Source organism: Bactrocera latifrons, unplaced genomic scaffold, assembly GCF_001853355.1.
Source record: "Bactrocera latifrons isolate USDA-ARS-PBARC rearing strain unplaced genomic scaffold, ASM185335v1 scaffold_287, whole genome shotgun sequence".
NCBI classification, from domain to species: Eukaryota; Metazoa; Arthropoda; class Insecta; order Diptera; family Tephritidae; genus Bactrocera; species Bactrocera latifrons.
This window is the reverse complement of record NW_017536485.1, coordinates 54,822-78,684: the sequence shown is the minus strand read 5'-3', so window position 1 is coordinate 78,684 and position 23,863 is coordinate 54,822. Positions and strand designations below refer to the sequence as shown.

Below are 23,863 nucleotides of genomic sequence, written 5' to 3'. Positions count from 1 at the left end.
CGCTTGAAGAACACCGCTTTCTAGAGTGATTGAGTTGTGTTTCGCGCGCCCTGTTTTGCTAAAAAAAAAACACAAAGAGTCTTATTATCTGCCGCAAAAACCAAGCCAATCAGCATGATATGAAGGATATGGTCCTTGCAAATTGTCAGGCAAGTGTTCCGAGGACTGGAAAAATCATTGGTATAGTGGAGATTACTTTTAAGGAGACTGTAAAATCATCTGAAAAATTCCTAAGGCCTCCTCAAGGAATCGTTTATATTACGAGACCAATATTTTATTCCTTAAAGTATACACAATCTTTTATCTTAGACGAAAATAGTTTTTATTTCTCTTATTTTTCCATAGCTACGGAAATTAGTCGATTTTATTAAATTTAAAGTAAAATTGAGTAAATCTAAAAAATAAAACAGTCAGAGGTAAACAAACTAAAAGTTGAAAATTTACCCAAATTTTTTTCGAAAATTATTTGCGAAGTTTATTTCAAAAGATTGTAACTCCAAAAACAAATAGTCTTCTATTTTCTGCTCTTGGTCAAACATAGAACCCTTTTACGATGGAGCTTTCGTTCGCAAAAAGAAAGCTCGTGATACGGTGAAAGGTTTTTAATATCAATTAAATCGAAAGATTCACTCCGACCTGTGTGTGAGAGAGAGAGTATAAAGTAACAGTATGTAACCTAATCTCTTTCAAATTAATAGAAAATACATTTTACCTGCATGACACTTATAAAAGTCAAGCTAGCTTCGCTTTAAGGTCATACACATGCGTTCATTACTGGCAACAAAAACACTAAAAAGAGGTTCAAAAATTAGTTTTAGTAAATACCGTATTTATAAAAAGAGTTTCATGGGTCAAATATTGCACAAAATTTCTAACACTCTCTTACCAAGCACCCTGTTCACCACCTGTCTGAAACGCAGACGAAATCTACAAAATAAAGGCAATGCAGCCAAAAGACAACGTATTTCCTACGATGAACCTTTGAATTCGGTGTATGTAACACATTCAAACGTGATAAATATTACACCTGAAATAATAAGACCTTCAAAACATATATACATTGATAATGCAAAACCTAACACTAATGAAGAGGAAATTTCACACAAAACACGCACTGAACTCATAACTGTATTCAAGAAAGAACCAGAAGAAACTGCAGTACATATAACACCAAAAATTGAGAATCACCAGATAAAACAAGAAATCACAGCGGAAACTTCGAACTACGAACAGGTAAAGGAAGAAGTAACTAATACTGAAGATCAGTTAATCATAGACGAAACAATTGAACATGCCAACGAGCGTGACAGAGAACAACTCTCCGACGAGTGCTCAACAGAAATAACTGACGATTTCAGCAGCTCGAATGTAACTGAGAAAGAAACAGATGAAGACTCACATATGATAAAACTAGGACCGAATGGTACAGCAATACCGAAAGCGAGGTACGACAAGATTCGTTGGTCTAGCAGTTCGTTTGCAACACGAAAACTGCTTATGTGCGTATTTGGCGGCGAAACGCTTGCCACGCACTCCTTCAGCGGCAGGATTGCGCCATTGTACTATAAGCATAAAGATACCAAAAAGCCCAGATTAGATCCAGAGAAGGTAGCTGATATAATTTATTGCGTGCAGAAGCGATTTCAATGCTCCGAGAAAACAATTCGAGCTGCGATCTCCTCAAAATGCGGAGACGAAGCGAAACGCAGCAAAGTGTGAATTTTGGAGATGCTATTGTTTTGTAAATTTTGGGAAAGAAAAAAATATATAAAACTTGACGAGTCATATTTTTGTTGTTTTTTGTTTAATTTTATAATATATAGGGAGAGTTCTTGGAGATACGCTGCGTGGCATTGAAATTTCCTTCAACTCCGTGGAGCGTACAGCTTTTTAAGAGGAATGGAAAAGAAATTTATTTGGAATGAAATTAACGCTACTACTCTCTCTTTTACTGTAGAGAACATTCTCTTTGTATATTCTTTATTATTTGTAAATGAGGGGTAAAAGTGTAAACTGCTCGCATAAAACTTCTCGGCACAAATCATTCGTTTGCGGTTCTATCTACAACTATATTTTTAGGCATCACCTCATAACATATAAAAAACCATTTGTAGAAACTATCAATACATAAAGTATTATATAATAAAAAAAAATTGTCTAAAAAGTTCATTCTATTTGATACAACTACAAATCCAAAACTTACTGCATTCGCTGAAATGATTTCGCTAAAATTCTTATAGGAAAAATAACCGCTAGATGGTGCAGCAGATAATTCTGAAATATTGGCTCGATTGAAGTTTGAGATGAAAGTTAAGTCAGACAGTCTTAAATAACACTTATACTAAGTCAAAATACCGACTCTGTTTACTACCGAGCACGAATTAAGACCATTTTTACAAACCAGTTACTTTGTAATATATTAAAAAATTAGCAAAACTAGATCCTACAATGTATTATGTTAACTACACCTGTGATCTGTCAATCTGTGCTCTTTCATTTTTTAAATACTCTTTTAGTTGAGGTACTTTTAAGGTTGGCTCTTCTCCACCAAAAATATTATAGATTTTATCAGTCGCATTAACTGGCTTTAGCTCATGTAAAATGAAAGGTTCGGACATTTTTTCATTGATTTCTTATTCTTGACCTACTATTCGTTCTAAAAACTGTAATAACCCAGCAACCACTCGACCGATTTTAACCAAATGTGCTACGAGACACTACTTTTACACCATTATGTCACATTTATACGTTGACCGAAATTGGATTAAAACCACGCCTTAAAACCAAATAAATAAATAGAACACCAATGAAGATATCGGAATAGGACTTTGCGCTGAAAGCGACAATAAGATGTGACACTTCTATACGAAAAATATTCGAAATCGTGCCGTAACTTTTCGAGGTATAGAAAAGGTGAAGCTTTAAATCTATGTCGAGATTTATAAGGAAGATGTAAGTAAACTTATAACATATTTTTATGAAATAAGTGATCGTAATGTATATTGATAAAAAAAATTTAAAATGTACTTTTTTAGCCTTGTTGAGTACAATAAGCTATTTAAAGAAGATATCTTCAACAAAATTTTAACTAAATTATTTTAAAATGCGAAGTTATAGATCAACGTAAGTTGAACAGTTAGAAAAATATTTTGCATAATTTTTTAACAATAAAAAATTCAAGTTTTTACAAAAAACATTAGCATCGAGATCGCTGGAATACACATTAAAAATTTAGTTTTATAGCATTGTGCCTGAAATAATAAAAGTCAGCTCTCTCTCTCTCTCTCTCTCTCTCTCTGCAGAGAGCATAATTTTCATGTCTTGAAAAAACTCAGTTTTTTTAATTCTTTTCCGTTTGCTCAAAAACACATAACTATCTCGCTCAAATTTTGTCAGTATTCATTCTCTCTGTCTATCTTTCATCAAACTCTGTCTATCTTTCATCTACATGTGCGCCTTTTTGTTCGTTGCCCGTGGCTTTGCCAACACCGAACCGCTAATTTTTTTGTTTTAGCATAACAGTATTTGCGAAAACGCATAGGTTTGTGCTCCAGCAAAAGAAAAAATTTAATTCGAGAGTTTGAGAGCGAAGTAAAATAATAACAAAGTGTTATGTATTGGTGGAAATTGGTGAAAAGTTCATGGAACCCAGGACTTTTATGGTTTCTTTGAACAGCAAACAAAATTTTGCCAGCAAATGTTTGTCCAGACTTCGTAATACAGTTTTTCCGAATTCCTATTATAATCGCCTAGTCATTAGATACAATACATATTGAGTTAGAACATCTGTTCGTAAGTTGTCTGTGGAAGTGGTTTCTAATATTCAGACATGTCATAGGATCTATTTCATTCGAGGATAATATAATGGCATGGTTAATATATCCCAGAGGGATTTGGAAGGGTAGAAATATCATTGAAATCATATTCATAATCGTTTTTTTTTTTTTTTTTTTTTTTTTTTTTTTTTTTTTTTTTTTTTTTTTTTTTTTTTTTTTTTTTTTTTTTTGCGTTAAAGTCGTTCCGTCGCAGCGTCATTGATTTACTACTTGAATATTATAAAACAAAAAAAGATTGATAAAAAAAGGGTTTGATTTGTCATTCGCGACTGTTAATATGTCCAATTTAATTACGAATTTGCCAGTCAAATGGCATTTGCTTCAAGGCCATGACCTTAAATTGACAATTCGTACTCTCGTGTCACTTCATATCAACTCGTTTGGCAAATAGCAATATACATAAGGTTTGTTTGAAAAATCTGCTCAAAAATTGTAATTATTTTGACAACAACTTTGAATTTGACTTAATAAGAATAAACCATAATAAGGTGGTGTGTTCTGAGAATGAAACAATCTATTAGATAGTAACAATATATGCTAAATTCCGTGTGTAATGTGTCAAAAAACTTTCCTTGCAAAAACTTGATTTTGATTGGCCATTTTTTAAGACAGCTTTATGCTATAGTAGTCCGCCGTAGACAATACATCATGGGCACTTCGTGTAGATTTCTCCCCAAATAAGAAAATTTCCATACAAGAACTAGATTTTTATAGGTCGGTTTGAATGGCAGCTATATGCTATAATGGTCCTTTCTGAACAATTTTTTCAAAATTTATGCGGTTGTTGTGGATAATAATCTATGCCAAATTTCGTTAAGATACCTTGTCAAATAGAAAAGTGCTCCACTGAAGGATTTAAAATCGATTGGTCAGTTTGTATGACACTGATATGCCAAACTAGTTCGATTTTTACAATACTTTCGGAGGTTTTAGTGGTCCCGTAAACCATAAATTCAGGTGCACTTTATCAAAATGTTTCATCAAATGTGAAAGGTTTCCATTAAAGGACTTGATTTTTATTGGTCAGTTTATATGGCAGCTGAATGCAAATATGGTTCAATGCAAACAATTTTACCGGAGATTGTAGGTTTACCCTAGGCAATAATTCTTGTAACATTTCATGAAGATATCTTGTAAAGAGAAAAAGTACTTCATTCCGATCGTTCAGTTTAAATGGCAGCAAACGACCGATTTTGTTGGTTCCGTAAAATACGGCATCTTGGGAAGATAGAGAGGTGTGCAAAATTTAAGATCGATATCCGAAAAATTAAGTGAGATAGAAAAACAGACAGGAAAAGTTCGACTCAGTTCGTCGAGTTGATTATTTCTATACAAATCTGCAGGACATCCGACGTTTTCTTCTGAGCTCTGAGTACAAACCAGCTGTTCAGTGTATATTAGCGTTATTCAACTACAATAAGCACAAACCGGTGAGTATGTGGATAGCGTCGCTTTTGTAGCGTTCATAAATTTGACAACAATAATGTCAGAATTGTGATACAAAAACGACGCACGCCGATTTTTTCATGAATTTTTAAAACGCACAACATTCATACATCATTCACATAGCTATTAATAATATTATTTCGGAATTTCGCATTATTTGCTGCCTCTGTCACAACGATCCATGTCGAATACAAGCTCATCGAAATTAAGCTAAAAAAGCGCTCAGTCTGCCCGAAAATTCTTATCACAAAGAACTTTATAATCATAGCTGAGCATCAGAGCTCTCCGTGGTCACAAGCGCAAATTTGGAAATATTTCCAGTTTGCTTGCGAAATGCCAGCAATTAAAAGCGCTTAATTTCATTCGCCTCGCCACGCAGTGCACCACAGCGTATGAGTAATAGTTTGGGTATGCGGCCAAAAAAACAAAAATCCATATCGAAAGCGTTTTTAACACACAGTTGCTATCTCTTCAATGATTTATGGCCGATTATATGCATTTACAAGCCGCAATATAACCAAAAACAATAACAACAACCGAGTGCACAGCTGCAAAAACAAACTTTTCATTGCTGCCACAAAATGCTGCGCATCCGTGGCATTGTGGTGGCGCAAAGTTACTGTTAGTTGTTTGTTGTTGCCTACTGCTTTGTAGCGAAAGTGTTGCAAAGAAGGCGCAGCAATGCAGTTTAATTTTAGTTGCCTTTTCGTGTTTCATTTGTACGCACGAGCGTTTGTTGTTTTTGTCGTCGTTTTTGTCGGCTCCAAATGCATGAGGTTTGCTTGTTTGGCAAAATATGCATGCATATATGTCTGTTTGTGCATTTTTTCATGCATTTTCACCAAGCGAATTGTTTTGCCGTGAAAGTGGAACAAGTTTTCGTTTGGTTTTTGCTTTTTGCCTTTCGTTGGCGGCAACTTTTCGACTGTTAACCATGAAAATGCCAATTGCATGCGCTACGCGCACACATACACCCATACACGCACAGTCGCTTGTATTGCTGCTGGCTTTGTGCACCGTAGCGAGCTGCTGGCGCCTTTCAACTGCGACTGGCAAAGCGCCGCTTGCGTTCGCTGAAAGTTCCCGCTTATCTGTCCCGTGCAATTTATTTATTTGCGTCGGCTTTTGCTACTGCGCTACCGCCATTGTGGTTGCTGGTGTTGTAGCTGCCGGTGCTGCAATTGAAATTTATCGCACTTTCTGCAGCTGCCACGGTCGCTGCGGCCGACACATTCGCGCCGCAATACGATTTCAACACCTAATGTGTAGCTGCGCGCCGCTCGCAACTTTCAAGTACGAACACTCGTGGCAGCGTCTCTTGAATTTTTAAAATTGTGCAGGTTTTCTTCAACACGCTGGGTTTTTTGTTGTTTTGATTGCGTTTTTTTCCTTTTACTTGGTGCTAGCAACGCCTTCGTCTTACGTGTCTGCGCACGTGACACAATTATAATTTCGTTATTTTGTTGTTGTTGCAGTGCGCTTTCTTTTTATGCATTTTTTCGCAGTCAAGTTTTCCCGAAATGCACATTTCTGTGTTTCGCTTTCTTTTTGTGTGTGTTTGTATCGCCTTCAGTTTCTAATCTGCTTGGTAACCCTGAACAGTGTCCGTTATTTATTGCTGTGCTGGAAATGCATTTATTTCGCTTTGTTGCTTCTATTGTTATCATTTTGTGTTGTATGCTTATATTTTAAGCGAATTTATTGTTGGGGATTTTGTTATTTTTTAGCTTATTGTGTTTAGTTTTGGTATATGGTTCGTGCTGACTTATTTAGAAGTTTTCGCTTGCTGTTGTTTTTTTGTTTTTGTTTTTGCATTATATTTACCGCGTTTCTTTGCTGTCTTGATCGCATGTCGCTCACAATTTACGGCGTAACTTTACATATTTACTTACGAAATAAATACTGTGACGCAAATCATTGTCCATTGTTGTTGTTGCAATGCGACTGCTTGAGAATTATGAACTCAGCTATTTATGTTTAATATGTATGCTATAGTGACCGATATCTTATCCAACACATGAGTTTTCCATCCAAACCTCGATTTTGATCGGTCAGTTTGTATGATAGCTATATGCTATAGTGGTCCGCTCTAAGCGATATCTTCTGATATTATAGCCTTGTTTTGGGCAATATTCTTTACCAAATTTCGTAAGGATATCTTGTTAAATAAGAAAGTTTTCCATACAGGGATCTGATTTTTATCGGTCAGTTTGTATGACAGCTATATGCTATAGTAGTTCGATCTAGAAGAATTCGACAAACTTTGCATCATATACTTAGATAATAAGCCTTGCTTAATTTCGTGAAGATATCTTGTTAACCAAGAAAGTTTTCCATACAAGAACATACATTTTATCGGTCAATATGTGTGACAGCTATAAGCTATAGTTGTTCGATCTAAAAAACTTCTACATATTTGGTAGCATTGCCTTGGATAATAAGTCATGCCAAATATCGTGAAGATATCTTGTTAGATAAGAAAATTTTTCATACAAGGACTTGATTTTTATCAGTCGCTTCGTATGACAGCTATATGCCATAGTGATCGGATCTGAGACATATGTTCTGAAATTGTAGCCTTTACTATGACAATAATCTATAGCAAATTTCGTGAAGCGGTATTTTCAAATTTCAAATAAAAAGGGTTTCCAAACAAGAACTCAAAAGATAAAAATCTTGTGCCAACTTCTTTTAAAGGTGTAGAGGAAAAAGCTGTAATAATTATATTATTATTATTAATATTTTTATCCGACTTATTAAATTATGCAATGGATTTAAAAAATTTCTTAAAACATACCTTTTTATTTGAGTTTGAAGTAACTTTTCTTTATTTATTTTGTTCCACTAAAATTTAATTTTTCAATTTTTTTTAAGTCTCCTTAAAGCCGTACAAATATTATTATGTATTTACAAATATATGATTTTATATGTGTATGTATATTATTTTTGTGTATGTACTTGTATATTTGAACAGCTTTGTGAAGGTCAATAGTGTATTTGGTGCTTGAACTCTGACGATAACTCAAGTGGCAGCACAACCGGATTTCTCCATTTAGTCATGCAGCCGCTCGAAGTCGGCTTGTATTGCATATAATTATGTATCTCTATATAGTCTGTGCGAGTTGTGTTCGCCTGTTTATGCTTCAAATATTAACTTTTATTACTACTTTACGCTCCATTATTTGCTTACGTTTTTCTAACTGGGTCAGATTTTATTTTTGTTTCTTCATTACAGCGCTTTTTATCTATATTTTATTATATTTTATGGCTTTATATATGTATTGTTTAAAGCTTTATCACAATCTGCGTTTTATCTACTTATTTAGCTGTAATAAATTAATTTTTTTTTTTTTTTTTGTTTTTTGTTTATGACCGTCTAGACGATTACTCGCCATGCTATTTATTCAGTTTTCAGTTTCTCTCATTTGTTTACTTACATCGAACCGTATTTTTAGTTTTGTGTGATAAGCAAATAGTATTGTTGTGGAAAAATACTATAAGAAGCTTACCTGAAACGAGAGAAGTGGAGATTACGGTAAGATAGATGTTTGTATAAGTATATAAAGTATTATAGGTAAATTTCAACAAAAGGAAATATTTAAAATAAAATAATATCCGGAGAATTAATGTAGATTATAGCAATTTAAATTGGTACAAGGTAAGAGGTAGAATTTTGAAGGTTCAACGAAAGGCCAAATGCTTTACTTAAAAGGCTTGTCGAGAAGTTTCACGGTATCATGGATATCAGCAGTTAATTTTTAGTTCACCAATCAAATTTAGAGGGTTCAACAGCTTGTTATTCGAATTATTCGTTGCAATGACTGTCTGCTAACTCCAAGATGCACCGATAAGTTGCGAGGCGAACATACGGATATCGATGAAACGGTCTTCTTGCTATACTTGCAGATTCGACAAAAAAATGTTTACTAGCCTCATAATTGTTCATCTACTCGAGAGAGTGCCGCCAAAATCCCGTCTGAGTTATCTTTGGACGGATATAACAGACTGCAAAGCATGGTACTGGTGCACTATTCCAACCATTCTTATTCATTTTCAAAAATATTGAATAATAAGTTGCTAATTAAGAAAGAAGGAAGTCATTCACTCACAGAAAAAAGCTGTTATGGTTTGATTTTGTAACCGGATTCCTGCGTCACACTGTATATTGAACCAGAGCATTTTTGTAGACAAGTTTGCTTGCCTATCTTCTCAGTATTTTCTATACATCTACTTGCAGCCTACCTGAAAGCTCATCCTTGCTTTGCAGCTAAGTTAACTTCACATCATAGCCAATTTGTAACAAGTAAAAACTTATTAAGCAAAAGTCTAATAAAATTACGTACAGACGAGTACAAAAAAAATATTTTATTTTCGGACAAAATGTATTGAAATTTGTCTTCACGTTGTCTTCTTTAAATAAATAAAAAAAAAAACTTCGTGTTTTCATCTCCCAACAAGTATTCACGAGCTCTCAAACGCTTGAAATTTAAGCATCTACGGTCTGTTACGCTCCAAGATATTTCCTTATGGCCGATTCCTTTTCTCAAAATTAGGAAAATTCTTGATTTTACGCGCTCACTGCAATAACGCAAGTTAAAGTATTGTAGTTATTTCGTGTGCAGCGTGCTACGCGTGACTCTTTGGTTCCTGACTTGTGGCTGCAATTACATACACAACAACAAACCTATAAGAAGTCCCGTTAGCAGTTGCAAACGCGAAGCTCTGCAGCGTATATTTCCGGACAGTTATATGTAAGTATGTCCTTAAGCCATTCTTGCGCTATTCCCGAAGGCTGCCGCAAAGCGTTCGCGCAATAGTTGCCACGTTGTTGCTGTAGTTGTAGCTACATGCCAGAGGAAAGCAGTCTCCGCGAATTATGCTTCGCGCTGCTGCAATTTTCATATTTTACTAGCGCTTTTATAAGCGAAAATTTTACCGTTTAGTTTTGAAATGCAATTTTTACATGAAAAACATTTCGTTAACTTTTCCATGTCACTGCAAACCCTCATGTTTTATACATATCTATGTGTATGTGTGTATGCGTGAGTTCATTTTGTTGTTCTTGCTTTTATGCTTATGCTTGTGCCCTGTTTTTATTGTTGTTAATAATAGTTACTCTGCTCGTCTGTAATATTTATGCTTCTGTTGTTTGTTGCATTGTTGTTGTTGTTGCCGCCAGCGGCATTGGCATTTGGACTTGTTGTCGCTGCTGTTAGCTTGTTGTTGGCTTTTACGCTGCAGTTGCCTTTGGGCATGCCATTGCATTCCGCCCACCTGCCCCCTTATACTATATGAGCATAGATGCATGTGTGTGTGCATTGAGTTGCGGCAATATTTTGTCTACAAACCCGCATACATACAAACATATGAATATTATGCAGGGGCATTCCCCTCGCAAATGCATAAACGCAAGATGGCAGCATCACATTTTCATATGTCTCTTGAAGTTGTGTTTTTGTCGCTATGTTCTTGCCTTGCTTAGCGGTTAATGACCCTTGTATACATATGTGTGAGTGAGTACAAATACTTAAAAGACCGCTGAAAGTTGAATATACTCCCACTTTTATTCCATAATGCCATCTAACTGACGTTCAAGTGAGTTTCTTATTGTTGTTGCATGTAAAGAGATTTTTCCCTTTGGCATAATTTATAAAACTATTCGAAAAATTATTAGCAAAACGTAATAAGAGCTCATACATTTTTTAATAGTAGCGGGGGGTCGAGACCAGCAATTCTCCAACAATTCTTCTTTGACCAGTCTGCTGCAAATTTCCTAGAGGTCAGCTAAGTGGGTCGCCTGGTAACGCTCCTCTGCATTCCACCAAACAATGGAAACAAAAAATGTCGAATGGAGTCAAGCTGTGGGAAACCGTGGATAGGGTATGTTTTTTCGCCTAACAGTGTTTTTTGGATTATTAAGGCAGCGAAGGCCAAGTGTGTGTGTGTATATGTGCATGGGGTCAAACTCCTAGTCGCTAGTCCAGATCAGTATGTAGACTCAACTGGTTATGAAGCCAGTCCGGAGACTTAATTCTGCTGCCATGAAGAGCACAAGCCTATAGCGTTTGTTCCAACCTACTCACGCGGACTGGTCCCACGGCAAATATCGTGGTGGTTGGGGTTAAAGCCCGAATGCGGCAAGAACTGACCCTTTGTCAGTTAAATGTGGAGTTGAATTGCTATCGGGTGCCACACTCTAAGTTTGGCCAAGGTTTTCGATGGGCCTCGAACCCTAGAAAGGTGGTTAGTGTGTCAGGTGGTCGGTAGTGGATGTAAATCACACCTTATGAATCCCATAAATATGTGGACAAAACCTTACGGCTATTGAAGCAATAATATTGGTAGGTCTACTGCTTCGACTGTACCCTTTTTCATCGTTTCTTTTTCCATACTTCTAAAATCTGCGAATACGACTTGTTTCAAAACAAAAGAATCCACTTCGGTCGAATTTTCGGCAGTAGTTGCCTATGGGAATATATTAGGTTCATTAACCTCCTATTCTTTTCCTTGCTACTAAAAAAGTTCCTCAGCATCAAAGATCGCCGCAGGCTAAAAAAAAAATAATTTCTAAAGTTAATCAACCACAGATAGATTAAATTTTAACCGTTTAAATAAAGCTGGATACAAACCGAAGATCGATGTATATATGGTTGAGTTACCGCAAAATTCACACGAACAGAATTTTCACCTGCTAATTGCCGAATGATTACTTGTAACGAAAATTAGGTAAGTTACGACGATGTCAACTGAAAGCGGTAGTCGAATTGCGGGGTCTCGGCACAAACGATTACCAAGCCAGGATAAAGAACCAAGAAAGGTTTATTATGCGTTTGGTGAGATTAGGAGGGAATCATGCACCATGAGATCTCCCTTAACGCAAAACTCCCAATTCTCCCCTGAACTCTCAAATTTGAATAGCCAGTAGCGGTCGGATTAGGCCAACTCGCAGAAGCTCCGGAAGATTAGTTCAGAGATTTTAATACGTCTGCCTAAAGAGTTCAAACTTCGAACCAAGTGATCACGGACGAGAAGCTTGTAAAAATCAGCTGTTCCAGGTTTTTGTTAATATGAACGAGATTTTCTTTGAGAGTGGCGCTATGAAAATACCTTAAGAGTATAAGCAAGTTATCCAACGAAACGATGTATAATGGAACGGACGTCTCCTATATGGGAAAAGCCGGTTTCCTAACAAACTTTCGTGACGAGAAAGATAAGGTTCAAATGTTGCGAAGATAGATTAGAAGTGCTAAGAGCTACTTGAAAGCAGAACGAACGAAAGCAAAAAAAAAAAATAATAGTAATAAAGAAACTTCGTTCTATGATTTTCTCCGTAATCCTACTTCATCTTACTTAAGCACTTGGAAGAAGTTTCATCTTGAAAAATCTTCATATCTTTCCAACTACTATTGACACCCCAAGGCATCCCCCGAAACCGTAATACCGGCAGCACTATCTTGCGCAAGAGCCTGAATAAAAACGCTGGCCACAACTTAAAGACATATACACAAAGATGCTAATGAAAGACACTTCAAGCAACTTTGTCAACTTTGTCCACACACACGCACACACAACTCAAGAATCTTAGACGCCGTCAGAGCACACTCACGGGAATCAGACACAACAACTTGCTGCCTACCTTATTGCAGCCTAACAACAACAAATGTAAATTTACTAATTACACAATAGCAACAACAAAAAGCAAAACTAACGCATGTGGCACAAACCAGAGAATGCACTCAAGTGTTACGTAAAGTTGCGCCGCAAGGAACAGTGGTGTTTTCAGTGGGCGTGTCTGGCATAACTACTTAATGGCAGACAAGCTGTTTAATTAGTGCACACACTGTTGCAGCTTTAATGGCGTTTATGCAGCAGCAGCAACAACAACGGCGAGAGTTACTGGGGTGCCGTCGGTAGCAATAAACTCAAGAAAATGCATCCATGGACACTAGAGAGCAAGCGAATGTGCACATGAAATATGCAGATGCAGACAAGCTGACTGCACTGAGCCCCAACAACAACAGCACGCTTTTAGTGACATAGCAACATTAACACTTTTGGGAGTTGTCCCTTGGTGCTAGAGGCTTTATAAAACCAAGAGCTTCTAGCCAAGACAGTAAGCGAGTAAGTAGAGTTGCAGCGACAAATGTTAAGAACTACAATTTTTTTTTTTTTTTTTTTTTTTTTGTAAAGCAAGCATAGTTGCTGCAAGTAGCCGGTAATAAAGTAGTTATGCCACAATAACATACCCAATCTACGAAGTGGCTGGAGAAGATGTTTTTAAAACTTTAAATTAGTGGAATTTATGGCCGCACTTCTTATATTTTTTAGAGGGGCCCGACAAAATTCAGCTTCCCTTTGACTTGCTGATAATACTTTTTGGCAGATTTTTCCGGTCAGAAGTGCAATCAAAGGCAGGATTTGAACCCGTGGCTGACAGAGCAGTAGTCGTACACTCTATTTACTCGCCTTTATTTTCCATGTTTCTCATTTTTTGTTTAAAACTTTCTTCTCTCTCATACCTTCTGCTTCTTAGTTCAACAGACAAATTCGCTGCAGCAAAACTCACCAACTTTCTGCTGACAGTATGCAAATTGTAGTGAAGTTACTGTTGTTGTAGCAGAAGTTTTGTTATTTTTTAAAATAAGTGGAAAATGCAATTTGCTCTCGTACAAATGTCTCGTTGGAGCAAATGAGATTTCGCAGCATTTTAATGATGTTGCCTTTTCAAGTTCTGGTAATTTTGCAAGTTTCTTATGTACTTAATAGTATGTAGATTGTTATATATAAAATGTACATATATACTTCAGCTACAAGGGCGGTCCAATAAAAAGTTAGTCTCACCGCTAGATGGCGCAACTGTAGCAATAGAAATTTAGTATCATGTAGCTCATTCTTGTATAAGATTGGCGCCAAATTTCAGTTCACTTCAGACTCATAGTTAACGTGTTCACAGGCCGGTTTGTGTTTGTATTTTGAAGTTGGCAAAGACGGTCTTACTAACCGGAAGTAGTCCACCGTTATCTTGAATTCACAATATGTGATCTTTATCAACTACCTTGAGAGAAGTAGGATGGTCACAGCGTACTTCTTCTTCTTTACTGGTGTAGACACCGATACACGGCTATATCCGTGTTAACAATAACGTGCCAGTCGTTTCTTCTTTTCGGTATTTGGCGCCAATTCTCTCTCTGTTTCTACTGGCGGGTACTAAATCGAATATCTTCAAAGCTCGATTGTTCTCATTCATTCGGAAAACATTACCGAATATCTTTACCAATGCGCAAAGGACCATAAATCTTCCGGAAAATCTTTCTCTCGAAAACTTTTCAGGTCGACTCATCAGATCATCTCATTGCCCATGCGTTCCAATTTGACGAATTATTGGATCGAGTTTTAAAAACCCTGGTCTACTTGGCGAAGAAGTATTTCAGCATATCAACGCATGCCTTCCTGTAACAGCCATCGTTCCTGCTAATTTCGAATTAGGTAATGAACTACCGCCCCATCCATCGTTTTCTACATATCAATGACCCAGCAAACTGTTGAAAACTATGTGCTCCTCAGTTTATACGTCCATTATCGCGCAAGCGCTCACTTCAAATGTGGTGGGTTTATCATAATTTTCTGAAGAAATGTGGAGTTCTCAGAACGCAAAAGACGTGAATCCAATTCTCAAAATTTGTGCCACCAGCCTCAGTGAACATATCACAAAGATATTGCTGCTAAAGCTAGTTCTCTCAAGCCAGAAATCAGTGTTCTAACTTATCGCAGGCGCAAAGAAAAACCGATAAGCTGATAGGCTCTAGCCTCGGTTTCGAACCCTAATTCGTGAGCAACAGCGTGAGCTGCCTTATGACAATAATGTAATGATGACATTAAACTGAAAAATGCACCTAGAAATATGCCTGGTACACTCAACTCACAAAGCTGTCAAAATTTTTTGCTATTGTAAAGCTTTCGACCCGCTTGCATTACCATATCTTTATTATGAACGACTTGTAATGCAAAAACAGCGAGTCCACGCAAGAGTCATCACTCATTTATGGGCCAATAAGTGAACTTTAAAATGCAATTAAATAAAAAAAGAACTGAATATTACCATAATAGCTCCACACTCAGTGCGCTTTGTTGTTGTCTACCTTTTTGTATTATTTTCGCACAAAAGTTCTGAAGAGCGCGATGCAGAGGCTTCATGCCGTTCAATCGAGTCCATTATTCCACAACTTTGGCGCATAATTAATGCAACGAATTGCAACGAATTTTTGCCTTAAATATTTCAACAGGTGTTGTTTGTGCGTGCGTGCAAAAATGAATCTACAACAATAACAACAATAGCTGTAAATAAGTAAGTAAGTAATAAACTCGCAAACAAATTTACACGGCGAGCAGTTGGCGATTTAAAAAATTAATATGTTTACAACAAACAAGTTAAAATTGTTTCATTAAGTCATGGTCATATATATATATATATATATATATATATATTATATATTTATATTATATATTTAAAGTTTATATCTATATACATATGTATATATTATATTTCACAGCATCTTCAGCGATTGTTGCTTGCAGTGTTGTTTTTCCCGCTACTTTTATACCCTGAATAGGGTATATAAAGTGTGTCACGGCATTTGTTACACCCAAAAGGTAAAATTGGAGACATGGTATATATAAATGATTAGTGCAACGAAATGTGTCCTTACTCCATGTCCTTCTGTCTGTACATATATATACGACCTAGTCCCTCGGAAATCGATCTGAAATTTTACACACATCCTTTTCTCCCAAAAGAGCTCATCATTTGATATCGAATCACTACATGACATAGCTGTCATACAAACTGGCCGATAAAAATCAGGTCCTTGTAAGAAAAACTTTTTTGTATGGCGAGATATCTTCACAAAATTTTACATGAATTATTTTCGAAGCCAGTTCTACAATATGTGAATAATCTTTTTAGGTCGAACTACTATAGCATATAGCTGTCATACAAACTGACCGATAAAAATCAGTTCTTGTTTGGAAAATTTTCTTAATTTAACAAAGTATCCTCATGAAATTTGGCAAGACATATTTTTCGAACCAACGCTACAATGTCTGAAGAAGTTTTCTAGATCGAACTACAGTAGCTGCCATACAAACTGTACTTCCAAAATCAGGTACTTGTAGTGACAACTTTTTTATTTCACGAGATATCTTCACAAAATTTGGCAAGACTTATTTTTCAAGCCAACGCTACAAAATATAAAGAAATTTTCTAGATCAAATTACTATAGCATATAGCTGCCATACAAATTGATCTATCAACATCAAATTCTTATATGGAAAACTTTTGAGTGAAGGGTCTTACAGCTTCAATTCAGCCGAAGGAAACATTTTTGCTTGTTTTTAACTTTTATGTTTTCATATTTACACATACGTATATATGTATTTATGTATACATTTCTGTATACATAAGTATGCGCTCGCACACTTTTCTCCGCACTTAAATTGCAAATGAGCTTTAAGTAGGTTTATTAACTCGGATTTTTTCCATCATTACTAGCCGTTTTTCTTGCTGTTGATTTTCTTCATTATTTACCTGTGTATTCGCTGTTTTCTTGTTCTTTTTTTGTCGTTGTTATTTTTTGCGCATTTCGTTTAAATGCGCACATTTCAGTCATTTTTGCCACCTTGCACATTCTGTTTCTCGCAATTGTCAGGCAGTTTGCATGCAATTCTCGCCGCTCTGCTGTATTTTGGTTTTTGCTTTTCGTCATCTTGATTTCGTTTTATTTTGCCTCTCGTGATCGCAGTTAATTTCGAATATTTCGCATTGCATTGCCCTCGATTGTTTGTTGTTGGCTTAAATGCTGCGGCTTTTGCTGTTTGTGAAAATATTTACAATTCATTGTCATTATGGAGGAAAATTTTCGCCATTAAGCACAGGCATACATGCCGACGAACAACATTTTCATTTACATATTACATAAAAGTATATTTGCACTTTTGCTTAAAAACGCGCAAAAGTCAAGCAACAATGAGAATCGTGCATTGACTTGCGGTTGGTGCAAAAATGTTTCAATATTTGTGGGAAAAATTACAAATGAAAATTGCTATACTTGGCAGACGTGGAACAATGAACACGTGATATGTAAACAATCTCACATGCTTGGTATTGTGTGCAGAAAAAAAATTATAGTATATTTAAAAAAATATTGTATTCGAAATAAGGTTAGAATATGAGAAAACTTAACTTCGAAAAATCGATTTTTTTAATATCTTACTAAATTATACAACATCCCCAAAATATTTTGCAAAATTTTCAAGTTTATCCGAATAACAGTTTCGGGATACAGCCTCGAAGACTTCTTCGCTCGAGGCTAGCTAGGCCAAGTGCGCCGTCTTTAAACGGGTTTTTCTCGAAACTGTGTTTTTGAAGTCAGTTGATACCTGATTTCTCTATAACTACTCAACCGATCTTGGTAAAATTTTACACAGTTCCTTCTGATATACTTCTTAAAGACTTGGGCGAAGAATTTACAAGTATTTGAAAAAATGTCGCGAAATTTTCGCTGAAATTTTAATTTTTCTATAAAAATGTCTGTTAAATTTTCAGTTTTTTTCCTTTGTTCAAGTTCTAAGTAAAGTTTTTAACTAAAACTCGTATTTTTTCACTTTAGATGATCGTGTAAGGATTTTCGAAGTCTCACCGGAAATAGGCTCGCAACGGTCGAGTGTAAAATATTTTTTTCCAAAAATTTCAGAACTTCTTTATTAGTGTATGTTTGTAACAATAAACAAATTCTATAAAAAATATTTCTATTTTTATATTAGAAAAAGTTATTGAAAAAGGGCTGTTTTTTACCCGAGGAAACCTCTTAACTATAACCAAGTTACCAATAATGTAACTCATACAGTTCGTGGTTCCATCTCCTTCAATACTCATCAAACACGATTCTTTCAAGCAAATGCTCTATCTCCCAAACTTTTATTAAAATTGCCTTGAAACTTTTGGAAAAAAATTTTTGACATATCAAAATATTTATGAAAATATAAAAAAAGATTTTTTTGAAATTTCAAAACCGGTGTACCCACTTAAATGATAATTCATGCCAAATTTCATGAATATATCCTGATAAATTAAAAAGTTTTTCATACAAATACTTAATTTTGATCGGATATCGCTATTTCCGACAAGCAGAAGCTTCTTTAGAAGAAAAGAGGTTTCTAAAAAACTGAGTAAGCGTATACTTATATAAATATTTATAATTTGCGGTCAGAAAATCAATTCGCGACGTAAACGAACAGCTGCCAAAACACACTAATTGACAATGAAACCTCACACGAACATTAAGAAGTGTTGTATCAATTTAGAAAAAGAAAATCATCGCTTCGTTTTGCGCGCACAGTTAAAATAAACCAGTCCGAGTCAAATTTTTTCTTCATTGCAAAAGTTATAATAAAAATCATTTACTAAACAACGTTAACTTCAACTGAAAGCTTTAATTTTTCAAGTTTAAAATTTTGTTTAATTTTAATTATGTTTCTCATCAATAATTCAGCAGCTAATACGCATGAAGTCCACAACAAAGTTGGTAAAATTTATTGAATTTAATAAATATATATATATAATTTTTTATTGTTGTTATTATTAGGTATGTGTTAGAATGAATCAGTAATTTTAATTTTCTCAAATTCCAACGAATTCATGCCGCTAACAACAACATCAGATTGTTTTGATTGAAAGGCAAGGTTTGGCACTGAACTGGAAATTTCAATATTGTTTAACATTTTTATAGCATATTTAACAAGTTTACTGAAATTTATAGAAAATGTGTATTTGTATATAAATGGGATACACGCTGGGCATCACAAGTGCTTGAAGAGCGCTTTTAGACACAACTTGTTTGAAAATTTAAAAAGGAAATTTTTTTGTGATCAGTTTTGACTTAGACTGAAAGGTCGGTACAAAATTTTTTCACGTATGTTCGACAGATGTCTGATTTCCTTACGTAAGTAGGTGTGTGTTTTTCAGCTGTTTGTTTCCGACACGAAACGTTTGTCTGGTTTTTATTATGGAAAGAAAAGGCCAAAAACGACTTTGTTTGAAATTTTGTGTTTCCAAAGAAATCACGACTACTAAATAATTGGAGATGTTACAAGTGTTTTGAGGAATATGCTTTACCACGATCTTAAGTACTTGAGTGGCACAAAGCATTCAGTGAGATCGTGAGGTCTAGCGAGTCGCCCCTCCAGCTCCCTTAATGTTAATAACATCGAAATATTTAAGAAACAGTGCTTGAGGTTTTGGTACTTCAAAGATTGCAAAGAATCTAAAAGTTTTTTATAAATTGACTCAACACATTTCGGTTGTTTTCTATATGAAGCGTCTCATTACAAGACTCATACCAAAAGGCCTAAATCTGTTGCACAAGTGGGGTTGTGAATGTGACATCGAAACAATTAACCGACTGCGAAAAAACAAGTAAAATCGGTCAAAAATCAAAGTGATGCTCATCGTTTTCTGTTTTCCGTGGTTTGTTTCACTATTCGTTTCACAGAGTCAAACTGTCAGTAAATACATGTCTTGAGGCGTCCACGTGAAGTAATTTGTCGTCAACGAATAGATTTGTGGACAGAAAATTCATAGACTTTATCACTTTAATGTAACGTGACGTTCTAGCATCACTTTTTGACTAAACACGAAATAAGATACTACACTCAGCTGTTGTAATCGCCAAGTTTGTCTCCTTATAATTTTTTTATGGTACTTAAAAGTCCGTTATGGGGAATGAGCCATCAAACTACTAAAACCATTAAAAGTCATTTCCTGAAGGCATCGAAGGTCATCCCCGCGAAAGCTTATAACAAGTGCATGAAAAATTAGATTAAGCTTTGGCATGCCTTTATTGGGTCAGGGACCTATTTCGAAGACTCTAATAAAGGTTTGTATTAAAATACGTATTTAAAATCCTGGGTGTACATATGCATTTATTTTTTATAAAAATGTGTTAAATTTTTTTCTTGAATGTGAAAGGAGTTATGTGTGTCCTAACTGGTTCCACATTAAAGACTTAATTTTCGAAAAATATGAAAAATATCAAAATTGAATTCAACACAATTATGAACATGTCACTTTACTCTTTGTTTACTCTTGGGTAATCAACTTCAAGAAGCCTTACTGTTATTGACTTCCTTACATTTGTTGTTCTGCTAAAGGAGCAAGAAATGGTAATGGTCTTTTAAATATTACATGAGAAAATGCGAATTAATTAGCAAATAATTACAACAGTTACAGTTTATTCAATTATCCAGGAATTTCATAATTTGCATATTTTGCGTAGTGATTTATTGACCTACATTTCCGTTACAACAAGAACAATGCGCCAAAGGTAATTAAATAGTGAAATGATCTCTTGAATATAAAGTTGGTTGTGAAAATAGTATGAGAGAGTGATATTATGAGAGCATAACTCAAAGAAGAGAACTTTTTCTGCATAACAGAGACTAAAAGTATGAATATGACATGAGTATGTCGCATTACTGGCTTAGCTTTGATCACAGAGCGAGGCTTTCGAAGTAGTTTAACATCTTTAGCACCATATTTAAAAGAAAATACTGTAAATTTGGACACAGATGTGGTTGCGGATACATTTTATGGACCTACATTTCGTCTCTAGCTCAGTAAAACCTCGTACACCTCATTCATTAACAACCGGCGCGTCGGTAGATATACAAATGTTGCAATAAAAATAGAGACAATAGAATAAGGATCATTTCGAGAGCGGAACTACCTGTTTTGATTTCATAACCACTAAACAGGGAATTGTAAGCGTAAAAAAATTATTATTTTCCAATTCTTGGTTTCGATTATACCCAGCTTTAATATACAAACACTCCTTTTTCAAGTCTGGAAATTCTACAGGAATATCAAATGGCATTTTCATATCGTCTTCCTTCCGAATCCCACATCAACTCATATACACTTAACACTCACAGGATTCCTATACGAAATTATCGTTAGAATTTAAATTCCAGATTCTGCATAAAAAGCAACTACCATAAAACACAACAACAACACAGCGTCGATGTTGATAGAAAATATGAACAGCAGCTGCCGCCCAAGTAGATTCTTGCGCTCAGGAAACGAACACACAACCAGCCGTAATGGCATTAACAACATCACCAGGATAAAAAACAAAATCACAACAATAAAACAAAAACATTAAATTGAGTTGAGTTGAGGCAAACGACCATCCTTGTCGACACTTAACAACAACAACAACAACAAAAACAATGAGTGAAATTGATGCCAAGACATCTGCACTTGTCGCGTGAGTCACAAAACACCAAGTGAAAATATTTAATACTGCAAAAACAACAATGTCCGGAATTTTCAACTCGGAAAATAAAGAAATGCATATATGTATGTTTCAAGGTATATGTGTGTGTGTGCATATGGTATATATGGAAAGAAATGCTGAAAAATTTTAATGGAAAATTCTACGTGCCAAAGCTGTGCAGCGCCAAATGAAAAGAAGCAGGGTGGGATTATTACTCAGTACAACGCTATTTGGCAAATTTTAAAAGAATGTGAGAAATAATGCAAATATGCACTCATCGTCCATTATGTAATGTATTTCAATTTATTATTTTCGCCATGTATAATATATATACGAGGTGTGTTCGAAAAGTATCGCGAGTTTCGAATTTTCGCGGGTTACGTATATTCGAATTTCGAATTTTTTGTGGCGTTATGTTGGTACTCATGTCTCGCACTTATGCCGACAAGCTCGTCTATTTTGAATGTTCATTTGATAGTTGACAGCTGCTTTGCTTGCACGTGTTTTGGAGCGTCTTCGATTTTTACCTATTCAAAAAATTGGATCAAAGAACCTTTATCAAATTTTGTGTGAAAAACGAATTTAAGTGCGCGGATGCATTACGAATGTTGACTGTGGCATACGGAGAAGCTACCTTGGACCGAAGCAACGTTTATCGGTGGTACAAAATGTTCTCAGAAGGCCGAGAAGATGTGACAAAAATTGGCTTTTGCGCCACGATAACGCCCCTGCTCACACATTGTTGCTTGTGCGCGACTTTTTGGCCAAAAACAACACACTAATGATACCGCAGCCACCGTATTCCCCAGATCTGGCCTCCTGTGACTTTTTCTTGTTCCCTATACTGAAGAGGCCCATGAAAGGACGACGATACGCTTCTCTTGACGAGATAAAGACGGCATCGAAGGAGGAGCTGAAGAAAAAATGATTTTTTGAAGTGCTTAGAAGATTGGAAAAACCGTTGGCACAAGTGTATAATATCTCATGGGGATTACTTTGAATATATATTGAGTAGATATTCATGCATAAATAAATAGTTTTTGAAAAAACACAAAATTCGCGATACTTTTTGAACACACTTTTTTAATGCAATTTTGCTCACACAATGAGATATGGCTATGACCTCATTCAGGAAAGGAATATTTACTACACTACTTACTGCTCCCAACAGCACTTGGCTGAATATAATCCAGGTAAAATCCAAAAACGTAGAACTAGCTTCTGTGTGCATATACTTTCATGAGCAAGGACCGCATTTCAAGTTCATGTATCGAATACGCTAAACTCATTCTGAATATTTCAAGGAAATCTATTTTAATCAAACTTATATCTAGGTTAGTTAAGGATAGTTTCTAGAGAGGTTATTCTTGCTGAACCGCAATTAAGATATTAATGTTAAAATAGTCCTTAAAGTAAAAAAATGTATTGGCTGTCAAAAATTTAATGGACCGAATTGACAACTGCGATTCCTTGCTGAAACGAAATGAAATCGAACCATTTTTGAAGCGAATGGTAACAGAAGATCAAAAACGACAATACAATGATGCCAAACAGCTCATGGTCCCAGCGTGACGAACCTCAACAAATGGTCGCAAAGGCAGGATTGACGCCTCGAAAGGTTATGCTGAGTGTTTGGTGGGATGGGAAAGGAATCATCCACTATGAGCTGTCCAGCCTGGTCGAACGATTGACTCCACATTTTACTGTCAACAACTGATGAACTGATGAGATTGAAGCAAGCAATCGAAAAATACAGCCAGAACTGATTAACAGAAAGCGCTTCGTCTTCCATCAGGACAACGCTAGACCACACACCCTCGGCAAAAGCTGGGAGAGTTTGGCTGGGAAGTTTTGATGTTATAGCCCTGACCTTGCACCATCGGACTACCACTTGTTTCGGTCAATGCAGAGCTCCCTTAATGGAGTAAAGTTGGCTTCAAGGGAAGCCTGTGTAGTTTACTTGTCGAAGTTTTTCGCCAAGAAGCCAGAAAACTTTTACACTGATGGAATAATGTCTCTAGCGGAAGAATGGCAAAAAGTGGCCAAACAGAGTGGCACATATTTGGTTAATTAAATTTCATTATAAATTTAAAAAACAATAAGTTGAAGTTTCATTGGAGAAACGAAAAGACTTTTTATATATGGTAGTAGAACACCAAAACACCAAAAGCTCCGTCAGAATCGGGATGGACCTCTCCGAGCCGTTCGATACCAAACGATGTTTCAGACAAGGCGATTCCTTATCGTGCGACT

General features: G+C 35.7%; 2 protein-coding genes across 2 annotated transcripts in view; one reads left to right on the top strand and one right to left on the bottom strand.

The window, feature by feature from the left end:
- The window catches only part of LOC108970156, a 245,029-nt gene that overhangs the window by 190,897 nt on the left and 30,269 nt on the right, over window positions 1-23,863 (bottom strand). The window lies entirely within an intron of this gene.
- LOC108970157 (early boundary activity protein 2-like) lies at window positions 470-2,094 on the top strand. The gene has a single exon (XM_018935358.1). The coding sequence runs from the start codon at window positions 763-765 to the stop codon at window positions 1,717-1,719; it is 957 nt and encodes a 318-aa protein (XP_018790903.1). The 5' UTR covers window positions 470-762; the 3' UTR covers window positions 1,720-2,094.